A 20,663-nucleotide genomic window follows, 5' to 3' on the forward strand; every position below is an offset into this window, starting at 1 on the left:
TTGCTCTAATCCTCCCACGCCATGTGACTGTCTCTCCATCGAGACGATCGCAATGGCAATATCGTCTCCGCAGTGCGCTATGTCACAGTCAAGCACTTTAGAGGAAAACACCACTTGTGTCTGCCCCTCATTGTTTCATTATTGTATGATTGTTTTTTTTCCCTCAAGGCTTTAGAGCAGACGAGAGCAAATGATCAACACATCTGCTGTCAAGAAGCTTGATAACGATCTTGATTATTTGATTGAGGTGCATTGGTGGAGGGAGACATGGAAAACAGACCAGACCCTCGAGGACCAGAGTTGGGCACCCCTGCTTTAGATGTTTATAGTTAAGTTATTCCATTGAAGACTCCAGATATACACATGGCATCAATTGCTCTCAATGGGAACCAGTAAGTTTGTTTTATGTGGTGTATATTTTGAGGATATACAGCAATGAACTATGGAGGGGATCACATTAGGCTAGTCGTATTCATATTCTGCTACCGGAGTGTCAATCTTGATGAAGTCTGTCAGTGGGTCGCCAAGTGATCCGCTGAGCTTTAGAGCTAAATGTGGAGCGGATGTATGGGTATTCATTAGTGCTCCTGGGACTTGTAATGGAGACCTCCCACCACCTGTTTTACTGCCACACAGACACTTACACGCTTGTGCAAGACCACCAGCTTAAAACTGACCTCTCATTAACACACACACATCCATCCTCATCTATACTGGCTGAGCTAATGGGGTCACTTTTTAGCCCACAGCCAGCGCCACCGCACTCATGGGGAGGGGAGGGGACCTAAGAGGACCACCACCATGCTGGTTTAGCATATGTCTCTCGGCTTGCTAGAGGACGAGAGATTACAAACAAACAGACATGTTGATATGTGCTTGTAAATCAGGATCTGCAGGGGAAAATGTACCTTTACTTGAATTTATTAAAATTAAAAGATGACAAAATCTGCAATGTATGCACATTGAGGATGAAAATTTCTATGGCAAAATTGAGATTTATTCTATATTAAAACCAAAGATGGTAAATTAAGTCCTGTAAAAAGAGCAACATTTTTAGTTGTTTTATTTAATTTATAATTTAATATATAATTTCTGTAATTGGTTTGATGGTGGCGATATCATATCATTTTACAAATTAGTACATAGTAGTGACCATTACAAAATAAAGACAAATTTTACTACCACAATTTGCAGTCAGAAAAGTCGACAAAAATCTACTGAAAAAAACCCCAAACATATTTACCAAAGCATTAGGAGTATTTTATGGCCTTTTCTGTCATAATAGATTTCTGGCAAATACGCTGGCAGTATTTTACAATAAGTTTTAAATTTTATACAGCAAAATAAAGAAAAGCTGCACGCTGTGAAAACTTTCCACACACAATGTAAACCACCTGAGGAGGCAGCAGGATGTGTATTTATTGGTAAAAGACAGATGAGGCCAGCCATGCATAACACAGCGCCAGTCATCCAGCCTCAACATGAGATAAGACTCCAACTGCTGTTTTGAGTCTCCCCAACCAGGAGGATTCGACCTTGCTAATCTGCTCTGCAGCTTCCCTAATCAAGGCACCGACTAATCCAGTTCCTCGTGCCAAAGCGAGCATCGGTTCAGCCGGCGGCCGAGCCACACTGGCACAATTAGGCGGAGGAAAGAGAATGGCGGGCGTCCCAGGTTGACGGGGAAGAATAATAGTCGAACCAGTGCCTCGTGTGCTGTTCCTCGGCAAAGACAAAGAACACACAATCGTACACTTGCGTGCACATGGACCAAATCTCAAATGATGCAATTAAAGAGGAAGTTCGCCACAGTTCAGAAACAATCAATGTGATTTGTTCCAACATGGTGGACTTGAATAAAAGACGCTGGAGAAACTGTTTCTGTGCAACAGTAGAATACACGCTGAGCCCAAGTAAGTCAGAATCAATACAGTTCTTGCTCAGCCGTTGATCCGATTGCCCGTCGAAACGTTAGTAAACAACGGCTTATAAGGTGTGTGGCCTTTTAACGCAATAAATATAAGGTTTGCCAAATCAAGGCGTATGTGAGAATGACTTGCAATTCATTCAAAGATTGTCAGTAGAGTACTTAACATATTTCTTGCACTGTTATGCTGTGATAAAGAATCTCCAACTCAATACTCAGCAGCGCTCAATTTTGAAAGTTTAAAAAAAAGTATATACTATCTTTAGAAATAACCTAAATAGTGTCATGTAATATTTGAAAATGCCCCATCTTTGGCCAGAAAATGGATTAAGTTGAAGGATGATGTCAAGATTGACTCACTGAACAGGGCTAATAGAAAAATATCATTGATTTTTTTTATTTTTAGGATTTAGGTCAGGGGGGTTATAAGTTATAATATCTCATTGTTTGATGAAAAGCAGTTCAGATGGGATCAAGTTAATGTATCCAATTAAATGTTTGAAATATCAAATTACATTTGGAAGAAAAAAAATGCCTGGTTTGGGGGATTTACAGGATAGTATTAATATAGCATTTATCTAGAATTTTTTTTGTCAAAATAGGAATGTCTCAAAGGCACATTTGTGTGCCAACACATTTTCAATCTCTGCAATCTCTTCATTGCATGACATTACCATAAAAAGGCTAAACTCTCTAGAGTTTTGATGATAAACCATGAAAATGTAATAAAGAGTTGAAAGGAGAGCTGACCTTTTTACAAACCTCAGTGGTAAGTGTTAACCTTTATTAAATTGTATTGGTATTTTGGAAAACGGACACGCACAAAAGCCTACATTGCAATTCAATGTTTGTGGTATATATAATGAAGCAAATGGGCTGAACCCCTTAAATCCACTATTGTTTAATGCCATTTGGGATATTTCAAATGTCTGCCTAGAAAACCTGGCAAAAGATGGATTTATGTAACTCGTAGCTGAGTGTTATTGATTGCCTTGGAAATGTTGAATTCTTTGAAATGAAATTGCTCTGAAAACATGTTTTTAGGAAAGTAGTTTTTAGACAGAACAGGAAGAAAAAAAATAGGACAAAAAGTGTGTGGGCGGGAAAAGTACATTTTACCATGCACGCTCAATGATCAATAGCAACTTACTTGCAACTTCCAGCGAAGCATTGCGACTGACGGCCTCTCCCAGGTAGTTGCGCGCCACGCACGTGTAAACGCCCTCATCCGGTTTGCTGCGTCGGCCGTGAACAATACGCAGGAAGAACAAGGAGCCGCTGGGTAAAAGCATGCGGTGCGAGCGAGGGTCGTCCCTGTCCGTCTCCACCCTCTCGCCATCCTTGTACCACTCCACGCTCGGAGGTGGGCGGCCGTCTGCCTTGCAGTTGAGCGTGGCCGGCTCGCCCTTGGAGACGATCAAGTCAGATGGGTCCTCCACGATCCGAGGCCCACTATCCTCGAACCGAACTCGGGAGCCTGAGAAAAATGGGAACGAAAATACTAATGAGCTGCCAGAAAAAAATCAATCTAAGACAGTATATCTCCTGTAAAGACATTTCTTTATACAGCCATTGTTAAGTAAAATATCCCATACAGACTGACAGGCAGGCAGTTAACATTACCATATCACAGAAATAATTATAACTCATTCAATGGCATCGACAGCAACATAAAGGACAAAAAGATGTTTGCCATTTTCATTTATTTGCATTGGGGAAGGGAATTAGATTCATAAGCCAAGGTCCGTTATATGGCATAATGACACAAAAAATGACTAGCAAACCAACGATTCATAAGAAAAAAACATTGAACCCATAAAATGACTAAACGATGATGACTTGCGGAGTATTAAAATCAACAACTAAAAGTAAAATGGTTCCACAGCGCTTCATTTGCTTTAACTGTCTCACGAGGGGACAAGGTCTGCACTCAGAATGCAACCAGGCATTTAATGTGTCATTTATTTTGTCAGTGGTCAGCCTGTTGCAGCAGTCTTTGCACCAAAAGCTGGAAATTGAGAAAATGAGAGGTGAGCTATGAAGATAAAGATAACTCGTCCATTGCTGCATGTCCCTGGGGATCCATTACTGGCCCTTCCTTGGCGCTGAGAAAAAGGCCTGCAGATTTACGCTAAGCTTTTAGCGGCGGACCCGACGTCCTGTACAACATGTAACCCTCCGCCATGAATAATTGAAAGCGCCGCTGCTTTTAGGTGGATTCTGATGAACAGATGGTCTTGTCCGCACAGAATGAAAACAACAAAAATGAAAGAAAACGAAATGCGCACGCGGTTGCTTTTACTGGCATTATTTCCAGCACGTAATCTGGACTTAAAAAAAAGAAATCCATTATGATTAGAAACGAGCAGTCGAGTGACCTAATGACACAAATGTATGATTGACTTAAAGACGGAAATCCTGCATTTTTCTGGCCATAAGAAGATTGACATCTGTAGGCCGACCTGAAGTGAAAATCTAAAAGAGCCACGCGAGAGTTGACACTCTGAGGTCGTGCAGTGTCCGTAACGATAATCTGGCTGCTGACCCAGACATTAGAACTAATGTCGAACCCAATCCAACAGCAATTGTGGAATTGTCCAAATATAAACCAATGTTTCATGCAAAGCATTCTGCATTCTGCAAAGCAACCACATTTCAGACTCCCCACAATTTTTCCTGTGATTCTAGAAAGCCCATCATATTAGTCCTATATTTATTTCATTCTTTTTTTTTTCATCTATAGGCTTCATGCAAGTGGCTGCTGACCAGTCTTTCAACATGGTGTGCCATATGGTCATAAAAATGCAATTCCCATAGCTCTGCAGCTTGTCTTCCTTAACCATTATGCACATTGTTCTTATGTGTCTTTTTGCCCACAGCCTGAACCCATTATCGTTCAATCCACGCATTAATCCTTCCTCAAAAGCAAACCGCCTCAGAATTTGTGTTTCTTTTTAAATATTTTCATATTTCAAATGGATCTACTGCCATCAATAAAATGTGTATGGCAGATTCTGACTTTGGATACAGATTTGACACATTTGGTTGGCTTGCTTATCAATACTATATAAAAACATTTGAGTCCTGAACACAGAATCTATGACAAATTATGGACTATTCTGCCTTTCCAGTTTAGCCGTAATTGCTGTGCGTTCCAGTTTTACACGTCAATTTGTTATGGCACGTATTCATAAAAACAGAATGCAATTCAATTTAGATTTTTGGCAGAAATGTGAGATATCTTGCTGATAAAAACAGCAGAGCGAAAAGAAAACAGACACATTCAACACTACTATCCTCATTAGAATGTCCGGTGTATGAAAGCAATTCAGTGCAATTCAATTAGGAAAAACGTCCCTGGAGACCATTCAACGAACACAGAGAGACTTTTCATGGAGGCACAATAAATAGAGCATCTCTAATTGAGTTGAAAAAAAGGGAGATTTATAAAAGATGGAATATAATAAATCCAATATTGGCATGGACACAATGGATGAGCATTAATACCAACAAACAATCAGGAGGACCTTCAACAAGCAGTCAAACAAAGAAAACTCACACTATGTATGATTTTTAGCTCCAATGATGCTGACAGACGTCCAATCCAATTGAATTGAGATTTCCCATTTCAAATGGATTTATCATTTTGAATGGCTCTTAATCGGGTAACAAGCAGACAAAGAAACTGATTTAATTTTGGTCTACATTTGGTCAAAGTGCAAGAGCACATAGTAGAATATCCTGACCTAAACTCTAATAAAATGGATTTTCTGTTATGAACCATAAATATGCCCAGACTTAAATTTACTGTCGGAAATCGCTCCTGACCTTCCTACAACATTGAAAAAAGTACCATCAAGAAAAGAAATTCATTATTTTAGTAAATCCCTCTGAAGCATGAGAGCGCTTAATTCCACAGTCTACGCTTGGACTAATAACTCAATTGAGCCTCAGAAAAACTGAGGAAGTAATTCACACACAAACGACTTTAAATGAACTAAATTAACAGCACGCAGCAACTGCACAAACGAGCCGGCTTCTCATTAGTAAGCAGCCATTTGAGACTTGGGGCTCTTTAGTTTGTTCAGAGACGGCAGACGTCTGTGTGTACACAATATTGTTTGCTGTTTGTCAGAGTGGTGTCACCGTGACACCATTCTGGAATATTCTTAGTGCGGCTGCCGAGCTTGCTCTAGTGACAAGCCTGCAATCAGGCATTTGTCGATGGCATTGAGCGACCACACCGGTGCTTTTTGCCTCTAAGAAAGACAGTTTTTTTCCCCCACTAACAATTGGGACAGGATGATTGCTTGAAAGCATAGGTAGAGAGAGAAGCTCTGACGCTTTAAAAATAGATACCTTTCTTAGGTGTTTCAGTATGCACTTTGCTGGATGTTATTTTTTTTTAAGATAAATACAGTACAAATGCAAAAGAAGGGGATTGGGAAATGCACACCACTCAACTTAACCGCAAAAAAAAAAAAGAACGCTTGTGGGTAAATGATGCTTTCATTTATTTTCTAAAGCACTTGTCATCAGAGTTGGAGCCTTGCTTAGCTGATTTTTGAGACACAAGGACAATGCATACCTGTCAACCTCTGCTGATAACTGCCCTTATAAATGATTATGATTCCCCTTACAAACCCCCAAAAAACCTTACAAACACCGTACGAGTCGTACGGTGTTTGTAAGGTTTTTGTCAATGACATTATGTGGACTTCTATGTAGATTGGGAGTGAATGCACACAAAAAAACTGAATCTTAATGTCTACTTTGCTTGGATATACCAGGAAGCATTACGTCTAATAATCAGTCAGTCAATGACGCTCATTTCCGCAGTGTGTCAAATGCTCCATTTAGTTTGATGGTGATCAAATTTTGCACACTGTGGCAGACGGTTTTACAACCAGATTAAAATGATCACTATTCATGATGACATTGCTACAAGACGAATTACGATGAGTTAACAACATCTCAAGCTTTGTAAAACCCAACTTCTACTAAATTTGGACACAGTTAAACAGGGATTTTTTTCAATGAAAAGAAAAAAAGCAGGCAAACTTGTAAGTACTACATACCCCGATTCAAAACAGAATTCTCAGATAGAAGAATGCCAGACTATATAAAATGCTTTCCGCAACATATATTGTAGATAAAGTGCTATAGTGAACTCAGTTTTTATTTACGATATGATGAGGATGTGATTTTTTCTGCCCTCAGGTTGAAGTTTGTAAGGTGGTTTAACACTTGATATGTTAGTAAATGTACTCAGACAATTTCTCTTACCAGAGAGAACTAAAGTATTGTATGTGCTGCATTCTTCTACTTCCTTGGGGACGATATTGGCAGAAGGAAGCACAGACGATCCACGCAATTAAATGTGCAACCTTGAACTAGCGTCCTTGGCAGATTGCCGCTGTATAGAAATCTTTCTTGAGGAGAGCAAGATTTTCTGGCAAAATCACAGCCATTTATTCTCTAATTTATATTTTTAAGCGAGAGTCACATTCGCTGCATCAGAAAAACACCACTTGAGTGATTTATTAGCAGCACAGCTGACTTTGCGCGCACCGTGACCTGACTGCGAGCACGATTAGACTCCACTAATCGCCTTGATTGCACCTAAGCTGCGAGGATTTATTCATCTACATCTGATGTACAAATACATCAAGGCAGGAAGTGGATGCGGGACACAAACCATTATCGGTCCTGACAGACAAGCTCTTAATTGTAACGTGACATACCGTCTTTGGATGTGTTTACGGCCCATCAAACACAAGAGGTTTACAGGCAAAATAAAAGCTGCAGGAACAGGCTGTTCGCTGAAAACTCAACAGTACATTTCGTATAAATCTCTCATCTCATCTTCTGAACCGCTTTATCCTCGCTTGGGCCGCGGGGGGTGCTGGAGCCTATTCCAGCTGACTTCAGGCCAGAGGCGGGGGACACCCTGAATCGGTGGGCAGCCAATCGCAGGGCACGAGGAGACAAACAGCCATCCACACTCCCACTCATACCTAGAGGCAATTTAGAGTGTCCAATCAGCCTACCATCATGTCTTTGGAATGTGGGAGGAAACCGGAGTACCTGGAGAAAACCCACATAGGCCCGGGGAGAAGATGCAAAGTCCACACAGGTGCACCGACCTGGATTTGAACCCAGGTCCCCCACTGTGAGGACGACGCACTAACCAGACAGTCGCCGGGCCCATTTAGTATAAATGGACTTACTTTTTTTGTTGCAAATTTAACAGCAGATCTTTATTAACTGCGAAACTCGGTCCCTCTTTCTATATTTGACTTTAAAACGGGGCTTTTGGGATGCTTTCACAGGCCAGCAGCGTGAAAAGGACAGCTTTGATGGGCCTTGTAAAAGGGTCTAAGGCCACGGTCTGAGATTACAAGTGTTTTGCCACCCTGGTATAATAATTACACATTTAACAGGAAAATTAATAACACATGAAATCGATTTTATGATTTGCGAAGGACAAGACGAACTGATAAAGAGTGAAGAATGTGAAATTAGTCAGGCAGAGAGATGCATTAAACCTCTTATCCATGATCAAGCAGTTGAAATAATATGAACATTTCATACAAGTCAGATTTTTGGCATTCCTCCACATGCAGATTTGTCCTTGGAAATTGAGCTTTTTGGGTAACCTAAGCCAGTGTAAAGATTTAATGGCACCTATTTTGGTGTCTGGCTCAGAATGTGTAATATTAATTCACATTTTGAACAACGCAAAGATGTCAAATCAATAATGCTCCTTAAATGTCATGAAATGTTGGGTGTGCGGCCGTGTGTGTGCAGGGGGAGAGGTTGTGTGCCAATTCATGTGGATTGAATTTTAAAAATTAATTCAGTTTGTGCATCATGACTAATTCAATACAACTCCTTATGTGCACTACTTGGCCACAGGTGGGCGGTAAAATACAGTAATGCATACTAAAAAAACGGAAGATTTTTACAACTACGGTACGTCATTAGTTTAGCTACTGTAACAATCACTTTTTGATGAATAATTTATGCCAGTAAATTGTCCAAAATACAAATTGTATCTCAAACTCATAAGTAGGGTCACTCCATCCAATCTTATTTGTTTCAATGCATGCTGGTATTTCTAGCACTCTCAGTTCAAATGGATTGGATGCTTATTGCTGTCAATAGTTAATAAGATTTTATGGCTTACAAAAATTGTATGCACTTTTATTCCCCTTAGATTTAAAAATTTCTACAGTTTTTAAACTAGATATGTTGACTGCAAAAATGTGTATGTCATATGCCCAATTACACTGTTTATATTGTTTCCCAATTTGGACTCCCAATGAAAGATCGCTATTAAAGTTGTTGCAGAAATTCACTCCTAGAGCCAATGAGGATGCATGCCATTTGATTTCTTTTGTTACCTGACCTTCATAGGAATCAACTTTACACAAAAACAATTAAAAATCAACACATTTTCAACTAACTTATTCAATTTTAGCACATTTCTACATGCTCCTGAGGCCAATAAAAAGGCAGCTGCATGTTGGTAGCATTACCAAATGCGCTCTGTGGGATAGCGATAATGCGTTTGCCGGAGAAATTTAAAAGCAAAGTCTAATTTGATTCTCTTCTGGCTTCACTCCGAGCCGTCTGTGCCATTGTTTGCTTCCTTTCGTTCCTGAAATGATTTGGCCATGATGTCGTCACCTGCTCTAACCGAAAATCGTCAGCGTGACTCAGGAATGGAGCAGATGAGAGGACGGACCACCTTGTGCCGAGCCCTAATCATCCGATAGTCTTCTTTGGGTGTGTGTGTGTGTGTGTGTGTGTGGAGGGATGGAGTGAGATGGAGTGAGCCTGCAGCTATATTTGTCACTATGCAACCACGGGAAGACAAAGATAGTGGACACAAATGACCAGGGCAGATTTGTAAGCCATTATTCAGCTCCACACGCGCCATGGGAGCTCCTATCTTAATAGGATCTAAAGGGGAATTAAGACAGATTTATGTCTCCGCATAAGAACTGCAGGGATGAATTAATTTAGTAAACTAACCAACATGCTTGCCAGCCAGTGCCATCTTCAGATAACTCACGAGTTTTGATATACCAACTGTATGTGATAAATGAAATCATGTGGGGGTTTTTTAAACATGAGAATAATGATGTTATTTGCAGTAGTTGTGAAATTCTTCTGCATTTTGTATCTGCATGACTGTATTATACTGCCCCGGGTGGTCATGCCAATTCTTTATAGTTTTGGCTCTTCCTTCATCTTTTGCACAGCTTAGGGTATTTCTTTTAAAAAATTGAAAAAGTAAAGTTGCAAGAGTTCGAAATGGATGAATGGCAATTCAATTCATTTAAATACAGAAAAGTAATTTGAGGTCATGCATTCATTTCAAAATTATTTCAGGTCGTATTATTTGCCTTTGAATCTCATTATACTTGTGTCATGACAATAAAGGCATTCAATTCAATTCACAAAGCTGAGAAAAGTTCAGATTTAATTTCATATTGGCCAATTTAGTTTGGTAGCGATTGTCAGATTGTGACGATTATATGATTTTATTATATTTAAACCACACCAGGGCAGCACCTGAGTGGTTAGCGGGTCAGCCTCACAGTGGGGACCTGGGTTCAAATCCAGGTCGGTCCCCCTGTCTGGAGTTTGCATGTTCTCCACGGGCCTGCGTGGGTTTTCTCCGGGTACTCCGGTTTCCTCCCACATTCCAAAGACATGCATGACAGTTTGATTGGACACTATAAATTGCCCCTAGGTATGAGTGTGAGCGTGAATGGTTGTCTGTCTCCTTGAGCCCTGCGATTGGCTGGCCACCAATTCAGGGTGTCCCCCGCTGCTGGCCCGAAGTCAGCTGGAATAGTCTCCAGCACCCCCCATAACCCTAAGGAGAATGATGCAGTTCAGAAAATAAGATGAGAGAACAAATAACATTTTCTGAAGGAGCGATGGCAACAAATGAGAGCAAGACTCGATCATTTTTTTAAAAGATATGGGCTGCAAGAAAATTGAGGATTCCTGTCGGGTTTTTCAAATGCTATGGTTAAACCCACCCACAATGAAACAATGAATCCTTTTTTCCAACTAAGCACGATCTGAATAGGTGTGAATTTCACCATTATGGCAATTTTTAACAAAGAGGCTCTGTTTCCCACATACTCCTGCACAAACATATCCATTTCCAAGTACTTTTAACATATTTTGCTGACTTCTAACATGAATCCAAAATGAGAGCCACCAGCTCTCCTCTTCAAAACCTTGCAGAACCTACTTAAGCCCGAGTGCTTTCCAGTCAAATGCGTAAGGAGGGAAATATACAATTCAAACGAGCTACAGTCCACGCCATACAGTATTAATGGACGTGGGCAGACGAGATGTGTGGGTGTTGGATCGCACCTGCGATGGCGAGAAGTTGGACTATTTGCCGAGAAAGCTGCTGCCGCCACGCGACGTTACGAGAGACTGAAATGCAGAGCAATGAGAACCGATGGGATGCCGTGAAAAAAAAATCATCCCATGGGAAAAATGGGAAAGGTCAGTGACCACTAAACACTCAAATGATTATGGATGGTAATTCAATGCAAATGCGGACTCACAAGCCAACAGTACTGATTAGTACTGGCCAACAGGGAAGAACTCTAAATGTAGCTTAATTAAACCTAATGGTATAGAGGTAAGATTTGTTAATAGTGGCCATGATATCAGGAGCAACGCACTTTTCAAATTATATTTCACTTTAATTGATTAACCAAGCCGTAACTGCCCACTTAGTGTTTAATTAACATTTTCCAAGGACAAAAGCAATTTGCTATGAAAATGACAGTAACGGTTGTTCAGTGATAATATATTTTCACTTTCAATTTGTACACATTGTTAATACAATGTTTTATTACATTATTTATATTCTATTTGTCTTATTTCTTAAAAAATATTTCAATCTCATTGTTTTTCTTACTTTAAACTGTAACTGTTGATGGTTGTGGTGATGCCTGATTGCATAAAGCCTGAAAAATGATCAACAGACAGTCTGCATTCATGAATTGTTTCCAAGATTTAATTTGGCATTCAGATTAAACCTTTGTAAATATAATCTGCTATTAAATCAATGTTTGGAATGCCTTTATAATCCAGCGCTCAACTGTAATCAAAAAATAAGCGTTTAAAAGCATTTTTGCTCAGTTGGGGGGATGGTCATTTCAAGGGAAGGCCAAAATCTTTTTTGTGGATCTATTTTTTGTAAATTTTACATTTGCACATACAACAAAGTGCAGTTTCGTATGTTCAACAAGTCACTGTTCATAATATATTTCTTAGTACGGAGCATGATCTTTTTTCTGTTACTTAATGTGATTTACCACTTAAAATTAAGCTGTTTCAAAATAAAATGATTAAATATACAACTTGATTCCAATTTTTTTTTAACCTGCATGGCAATATTTATATATTTATTATGAGTAATATATCCTATATTACTCAACTGTTTTTTTGCCCCACGCAAGATACGCTGACTCGGCATACTGTATGTTTTGACAATGTAATTTATCTTTCTATTATTTTCATTAGTTTGACTACACCTGTGTAGTGTAAAGTGGTGGTAGTAGTAGTTAATAACTTTGCACTGTAATGATGACATCATTAATGTATAAACAATAGCCTGTTTTTAAGTTTTTGAAGAAAATATTTGGGAACGGAATTATCATTTTTCATACAAATAAAATATCAAACAAGTGGAAAATGGCCATCCAAAAGGTATAATGTAGCGGACATCTGAACGCATGGAAATTTGATGATTAGTACATGGACTTGTTAAATTAACTCTTGAAATGATAAACATCTGAAAAAGAGGTTATTGTGCACATTTCAACTGAATAAAATGTTAAAAATGTCCCATCTCAAAACAACTGAATGATTTATCATCCACTGTATAGAACAGGTTGGAAAGCTATAGATATTTACTAAAATCCTTGTACCTTTTTTATCTGTCTATCTATATGCGAGCAATGATAAAATGACAGGCATGCCAATTGAAATGCTCTTCTATGAGACTCCATTTTAAAATTACTTTCCACCTTTTGGGGATATTTTCTTTTTCTGGTGTGCCTGGCACGATATTGTCACATGAGAAAATATGTACCCAGGTTCAATACAGGTTGTTAAATGCTTCATACTCCTGTAAACCAGGATGATGTCATTGCATTTCTTACCTGATGTTTTGGAGATGGTGAATACTGCCAACAACCCAAGTAGCAGATGTCCAAAGTTCATCTCCGAGCTGTCTTTGTCTCTCAAGCGCCAAATGGATTTTTCTTTCTCCCCGATCCTTCCTTTCCACACAGCAGCTCCTGTTTTAGAACTGAAGCTTTTTTGGCCTCAGCTGGATGATTTCAAGCGCGTGAAATCACCCCCAAACAAACTTTACTGTCCCTCCCAGAGAGCTTTGTCAGCATCATCATCACCATCAGCAATCATCATCCGCCTGGAGGAACCTACAACTCAAAAGCCCCCCCTTGACCCCCCATGATCTCCTACACAGGTAGCCTCTTTTAACACTATCACCACACAAACAAAGGGTTGAATGAACTCATTCCAGCTCAGAGTGTTCCATGCATGTGTTCCTTATGCCAGTGTGCGGTGGAGTGAGGCAAGAGCTCTACTCTGCCTGATGCCTGCAACAAATCCCCAGCAAGCTCCATTCTTTAAAGGGACAGACACGACAATTGTGGTTTGTGTGTTGGCAATAAAGAAACCCACATGCACTGGGAGGGGAAAAACAATGCAGTGGTCCATTGTTACTTGTTTTGAGTATGATATTACAGTAAATCTCTTAATTTGGTGTCATTGACGGCAACTTATGTCCAATCCTTTTGACCTGAGAGTGATACACTGTCAGGCTCAGCCACTTCCAATTCAATGGACTTCTTCCTATCTCAACTGAGGCAGGTGAAGGGATTTAGCTTGATTACAGGTTGGATGTCAGACAAGTGGAGCGACCACAGCTGACAGCCATTATTATCAGGCAGCTTTAAAGGTTCAATAGACACACACCACCCTGTCAACCGGATCAGCTTGTCTGCTTTCTCTGTCAGTTGTGTCGTGCATATCAATTATATTGACCTTTGACCTGTCTTTTTTTTCTTCCCAAGACCTGATCTGGCTGCACCGTGACAGAAAACAGCAACCTGACAACCACCTGCCACCAATGTTGATATCCTGTACTCACTGCGACCACTCCACCTCCCACATGGACAACCCCTCTATTTCCCCAACATTTCCCCACTGTGTGATTCCCATTGTTTGCTTTGGGACCCCCACCGTTTTTGCGATTCCTAACATTATTGTCCCAAAAAACTGACAAAGTGCACCCAAAGAGCGGGCATGCCCACTGCTGGCTAAATCGGAACGTACAGGCAGTAATAAGTATCGTATTTTCCGGGTTATGATTTGTATTTAATAGTTTGGTGCGACTTGTACTTCAGTGTGACTTATATGTGCAATTATTGACCTATTATTGTATCATTTAACATGTTATTTTTATTGTTATCAAGGCTTGTGTTGATCATTTTAACATTGGTAGTGGGGGGACTCATGGCTCATCCCCTAGCACAGGTGTCAAAGTGCCAGCCCGGGGGCCAAATCTGGCCCGCCGCATCATTTTGTGCGGCCCGAGAAAGTAAATCATGAGTGCCGACTTTCTGTTTTAGGATCAAATTCAAATGATGATAGATGATGTACATTACATTTCCTGATTTTCCCCTTTTTAAAATCAATAATTGCAATTTTTTTATCCATTTTTTTTCTTTTGTTTTCTGTTCAAAAAGCATTTTGTAAGATCTAAAAATAAATATACAAATATTTTCCATTTTCCACTTAAAAAAAATATTTTGTTTCCATTTGAAATAAAAAAAACATGATTAAAAGATATTTTCCAATACTAAGAAAAAAAAAGCTCAAATAAACATTGCTTTAGATCTATAAAACGGACTATTTAGGGATTTTGATCCAGTTCTTTTAATCCAATTTTAAAAAACCAAAAAAAATCTAGATATTACATCTAAAATGGTCCGGCCCACATGAAATGGAATTGACATTAATGTGGCCCGCCAACCCGAGTTTGACACCCTTGCCCTAAGGGGTCGCCATGGCGAACCCATGGAATTGAATGTAACTTATAAAAATAATGGAGAAGGGTTTTCCAAAGAACAATGTTGCAATAATGTGATTAATTTATCAGCCATGAGACAAAAATGTAGGATTGATCATTTCACATTTACTTAGAATAAACCTACTAATAAATCTCATTCTGATCCATCCATATATAACAAAGGGTTAACCATTTTAGTGACTAAAAAGACAAGCAAGAAAAGCAAGAGAGATGCCGTTTAATATTTGTGTGCAAGTAAGACTGATTTTGTGTTATAAATTGTAAGCTGTGAAGTAAAATATAAATAAACAAACTTGCATGCTAGAACATAACTGCCAACACTTTTCCAATCAGCACATCAAATTCTGCTATAATCAGCACAGAAATCGAATTCAACATATTTTTTCCCTCAAATTGTTCCAATCCCTTTCCTTTTTTCCAATCAAGACCGTAAAAGCCTTGCCAATGGATGTTTTTATTGTTTCAACTGTTGTTCTATATAATGCGAAACATATAAAGAGTCATACAAAGGGATCAATGGGTCGTAGCATTGCAAAAATCTATCTGGATTCTCTTGTTGATTTAACAGCCAGCTGTTGTCCGCACCCCCAATCTGGTCCTGCTGGCGTCTACGGGTGTTTCTCCTGTGGAGTGTTATGGCCACACATCTCCCTGGGGAGGTGCAAGCTCACTTTCACTTAAAGCAAATGGTTCACCCACCCCGGCCGGCACGTCTCCCCCCCTCCCTCTCATTGTGTCTGTGTCAAGGCGGGATAGGTGGACATGATGGAGGGTGACTTTTGGATGCTGACTCGGCTTTGTTCCCTCTGAATGCGAATGGGATGTAGGCAGGACGAGAAGAGTCCAGATGTCTGTTGCCGAGTGGGACACAAAGAGGGGCCCCGCCATCTTTGCTTTAGTGGAAGTGTGCATCTTAATAAGGGACCACAGAGAGCAAAGAAGCATGAAATGGAGGTGAGGGTCTTGGGGGTGTCACTTGAATAGAGAAGTGTTATTTGCCACTAAAAGCCTGAAAAGAGGACGATATAAAGTACGTGCTGTGACTTCTTTGCACCCACATTCCATTATGAGTGTCCTTTTCTTTACCGAAAGCATTTTATACCAGTTTAAAAAGCAATTTGCTCGTGTTTAATACAAGTCTTTTGCCATCCTCGGAGCGAAGCCTTCTAATAAATACGGTTTTTAGCAATTAAATGTTTCAAAAGCTTCTACAGTGCAGAAACTGCTCGGGATTTGAGTGTATTATTAACATTTTAAACCATTTTTAAAATTCAAGAGTGATGGAATAACAGCCTTTGTCTGTGCCATTGACGTTGATAGACGTCCATTTAAGTGTCTCTTCATCGTTCTTATGTGAATTTACATATGTTTGTCACTGTACATTAGGATGGCTAAGTCAGTAAAAAATGTTCAAATCTTGGCTTAAATTGGATTTTTACCCACCGGCATGAAGCTAAAGATACACGCTGCTTTTGTCAGCCCCATTGGGACAGGGGCCAGGTGACTAAACTTGAAATAAGAGCGGAGGAAGAGCTACTTTCCTCGAGGGTGTTTTCCTGTGGCCCCTTCATCTTTTTGTTTTCGTGGACAAAGCCTTGCGTTTAAGTCTTCATGTAATATCCTCTTAGATGGACTGTTACATTGGTTATTATGCTCTTGTAAACAGATTGGAACTTGAGTAGCCCCAATGCCAGGCAGTGAGTTATGATCAAATCTGATGTTTCATGTAAAGTAGCGAGGAAAGAAATTACAGAGACTTAAATGGAGAGCAGCTCATTCTCGACTTTGTGAAAAGGACAATTTTACCCATTCGATTCAGGCTGATGCGATTTTCAGATTCTGTGCACCTTAGTGACAAAGTGTACACATCAAAATGTCACCCGTTCCAGTAAAGTACGTGTAGTGTATTTGAAAATAGTGGAAAGTCCTTTAAACCCCTCAAGCGCAGTCTAAAGGAACCATTCTTGTCATTGCTGTTTATGCACGTGGGTGTGATAAGGAATCATAAGTTGCCGTTGCAGGGTACGGTGTGTATTTTATTCTGCTGTGTGTATGGCATGGCCAGTGGGAGGTTGGGATAGTAGGATGAAGAATGTGAGATCAGCTGCCGGCCCCTCAAGCCCCCAGGGTCTGACCTTATGTGTCTGACTTTAGGTCACTCAGACAAAATACATTTTTATCGCTCTTACAATATGTAATAGGTTATAGTTTAATAATACCAATTCGTAGAGAGGAGGTTTTGCTGAGAAGAATTATATAAAGCAAGACACCAAGGCCATGTTAAACACTTTTAAACTAAGGAGAAAAGATTTGTATTTTGTTCAAGTATTCATTTTATTTTTTTTAAAAATCCATTGCAGCAGTTCTGTGGTCGAGAGTTTTAATTCATTAAGGTTTGAGTTGAATAACTCAGTTAAAAAAAAATAACATACTGGTGTATAAGTCGCTAAGTCGCGCCATCTTTTTGTTTTTTTTGGCGAGTTGGCAACCCGAAGTGTGGCGACTGGTCCGATGGTGCAAATTAGCGCCTGTTAACACGCTGTCCATGCCGAGAGGTCTGAGGTGTTGACCTACGTGCCGACGTCGTCAGCTAATTTCGCTAGAGAACGTCTGCGTGCGTTTTGCAAAGGACCTTGAGACGGTCAGATGAACTATAAGCGCTTTATTTATAGTGTAAGTGGGCTGGAGACAAGCTTTTATTAAAGCGCCGCTCAACATTTCATTTCCAGTTCATTTTAGCTCCTTCACTGCACTCAGCATTGTGTGGATGGTTTGCAGTGATCCGTGCAAACACAGGCCCCGCAGGGGCGCTGCTGCTGTTTGTGTTATAAACTGATATAATGAGCCGGAATGAGGCTATTTGCCGGACATATCACTATTTCAAATTCCACTTCCGCTCTTGCCTCTATGAAGTGTTATCCGTCACGCGAGAGAGTCTTTGCTTAAAATCTTGCTGTTTTCGCTGAGTCCATTTTATAGAGCTTTGTCCTCATTAGGTTGGAGGAACTAAAGCAGACACCGCAAAAACTCTAATTGAACCAAGAAGAAATATTTAAAATTGAATGCAAATATGCTCATTCTCAGTCTGCCGGGAAATGGGCTTAGTAGGCAGCTTTTAAAAAAAGGGTATTTTATGTGCCTTAATCATTTCTACCCTAAAATATGAGGGAATGGTTATTTATTGGTGTTTGATTACTGGCTATGAATGCGTGTAACTTAAATAAAAGTCCAAATTCCAATAAGTCTAATGTAGGTCTGGCGAGGTTGCTTGTTTTCAGAAATCTTGCAATGTTAAATATGCATTTGGATGGAATTCTAGTGTTTGAGCACACAAACCTAACATTCATGCTCACATTCACAACAATTATTTTGCATTTTTTGGATGGAAGCCAGATTAAACAAAAACATGTCACGCCAGGGCAAAACATGCGAGAACAAATTGCCCAATATGTTGCCATGTTTCTGTTTTCTATTCATAAAAAGCCGCATAAAACTTTGACTCATCAAAACAGAGACCTACTTAGGAGGAAAACCTACATTAATCATTATTAATTACGTCTTAGGGGCCAGTGTCTGGCAATGCGGCCTTGAGAAAAATGTCTGGGAAAGTATAGGAGTGGAGGAGTTAAATATAACTTTTTAATAATCCTGTATTCATTATTAAGAGGTGTGCATGATTAATATTCATTAAACAAATGCCTGGAGATAAACATAAAGCAGGAGGGTGTGTATGTGTGTGTGTGTGTGTGTGTGTGTGTGTGTGTGTGTGTAAGCGTGTAGGTTTCTATGTACAACATTCTCCTCCTGAGCAGAGGTAATGCAAGAGTCACCCAACAAGAAAAGTAGAATTTTATATTTGTCAGTTAATATGGAGACTATATATAGACATATATGCAAATATATGTATATACATATATATATATATATATATATATATATATATATATATATATATATATATATATATATATATATATATATATATATATACATACATATATATGTGATACTATATACTATATACAGTGATATATATACTATATATCACTGTAGGTGTATACTAATAGTGAATAAATGAGGCTAAATAGCTAATAAAAAGTACCCATTTGCTACATTTAGAAACATTGTCTACATAAGCTGGTTTGTGGCATCACTTGAGAAAAAAATATATTGGTGGCAATGAAAATTGAGGCTAAACCAGACCAATTGATGAACCTGTTTGCCAGCATGTACAAAGAAAAACGGCAAGTCAATGTGGTCTTGGGTAGTTTTAACTGGATTTGCACTCCAGTTCAATCACAAGCATGCAAGGCTGAGACTTTATGATGCGTCACGAAGGGGAAAAGCAGCAAATCTTTTTTAGACCCTGTGAAGGTGTTGTGCATTTGTCTTTTGTCCCCATTTAACAGTGTATCCTGAGTGCTTGTGCCTTTCAGTCAGACCAAGTCAAAGGCAAACCTAACTCCGCAAATCTTTCGAAAGGAATTTTAGCATTTTTCTCTTTTCAAAAATAAGTAGTACTGAGGATAAACGTTTCAGAAAATGAATGAATGAGTATAAATACTAGACTTTCTGATTTTGAGTCAACCCTTAATCAAGGCCAAATCATTATTTATTGAAGCTAACTAACAGCTTTGGACTTCTTAGACTGCAAAAATGAACTTGTTTTTAGTGGGATTTACAGATGAGTGACAGCTGGCTGGGATGATTTCCATTTAGCTAATTCATCCATCTTGTGTATGAAAAATTAACGAGAAGAGAAGAGAAGAGAAGAAAAAAATAGGTTTTCACTTCTGAAAAATCCCTCTGGTGATTGCTTAGTACAAATAGACTTGCTATGTGATTGCCACTTATATTGAAGAACCCATTTCTGTCCTTTTTATGATTATTGGAACATTTCATGACTGGCCCAAAGGCTCTTGTACAAAAGCTTAATGTTTCTTTGATTTTTTAAAAATTCCTCCCTTGTGCAATTTATTGGTCTCGCACAATTTGAGTAAGATTGAGAGAGGTAAAGATTGACATATAATTTCAGTTGAGGCTCTGAAAAAAAAGCACAGTATTCCCCCATTTTTCGCGGTTTACCGAAAAAAAACCAAACAAGCGAAAGGTGAAGAACTGCGAAAAATGATGATTCTTTCAAGTGTCTGAAAGTCGTGAAAATCCTTCGTATTGGATTTTTTTTCCAAGGAAAAAGAGAGCTACATAATAGAAATTCAACATTTTTGAACTACCTCCCTACAAGAATGAGTAAGAATTTCAATGAAGAGCCATCTCTACCTTAAATATTTTCTTATTATTATTCATGCATTCTTTCATTTTCTATGCCGCTTATCCTCGCGAGGGTCCCACAGCTGCTGGAGCCTATCCCACTGAAATATCTTTTTATTAGATGTTGTTTTTATGCCCTTTTTCGGTCGGGTAACCTTCTGTTAAAATATATATAGTTCGCGTCAAGTAATGGATGGTTTTATGATGGCAGCAGCTTTAGCCTTAAACAGATCGCATTATATCCCATGAGATTTTTTTTCCCTTCAAGGTCACTGCATATATTGAAGATCTTTTTAC

The 20,663-nt window shown here is 39.2% G+C and overlaps 1 protein-coding gene across 1 annotated transcript in view; it reads right to left on the reverse strand.

The window, feature by feature from the left end:
- Window positions 1–13,622, reverse strand: part of LOC144084004 (roundabout homolog 2) — a 44,251-nt gene extending 30,629 nt beyond the window's left edge. Inside the window, exons 1-2 of the mRNA XM_077612239.1 lie at window positions 13,138–13,622; window positions 3,078–3,404 (exon numbers count right to left, since the gene is read on the reverse strand). Of these exons, the coding sequence (XP_077468365.1) occupies window positions 3,078–3,404; window positions 13,138–13,198 (388 nt within the window). The 5' untranslated portion in view covers window positions 13,199–13,622. The remainder of the gene's footprint in view (window positions 1–3,077; window positions 3,405–13,137) is intronic.
- Window positions 13,623–20,663: the final 7,041 nt, after the last annotated feature.

This window comes from Stigmatopora argus, chromosome 10 (genome assembly GCF_051989625.1).
Source record: "Stigmatopora argus isolate UIUO_Sarg chromosome 10, RoL_Sarg_1.0, whole genome shotgun sequence".
Taxonomy (NCBI): Eukaryota; Metazoa; Chordata; class Actinopteri; order Syngnathiformes; family Syngnathidae; genus Stigmatopora; species Stigmatopora argus.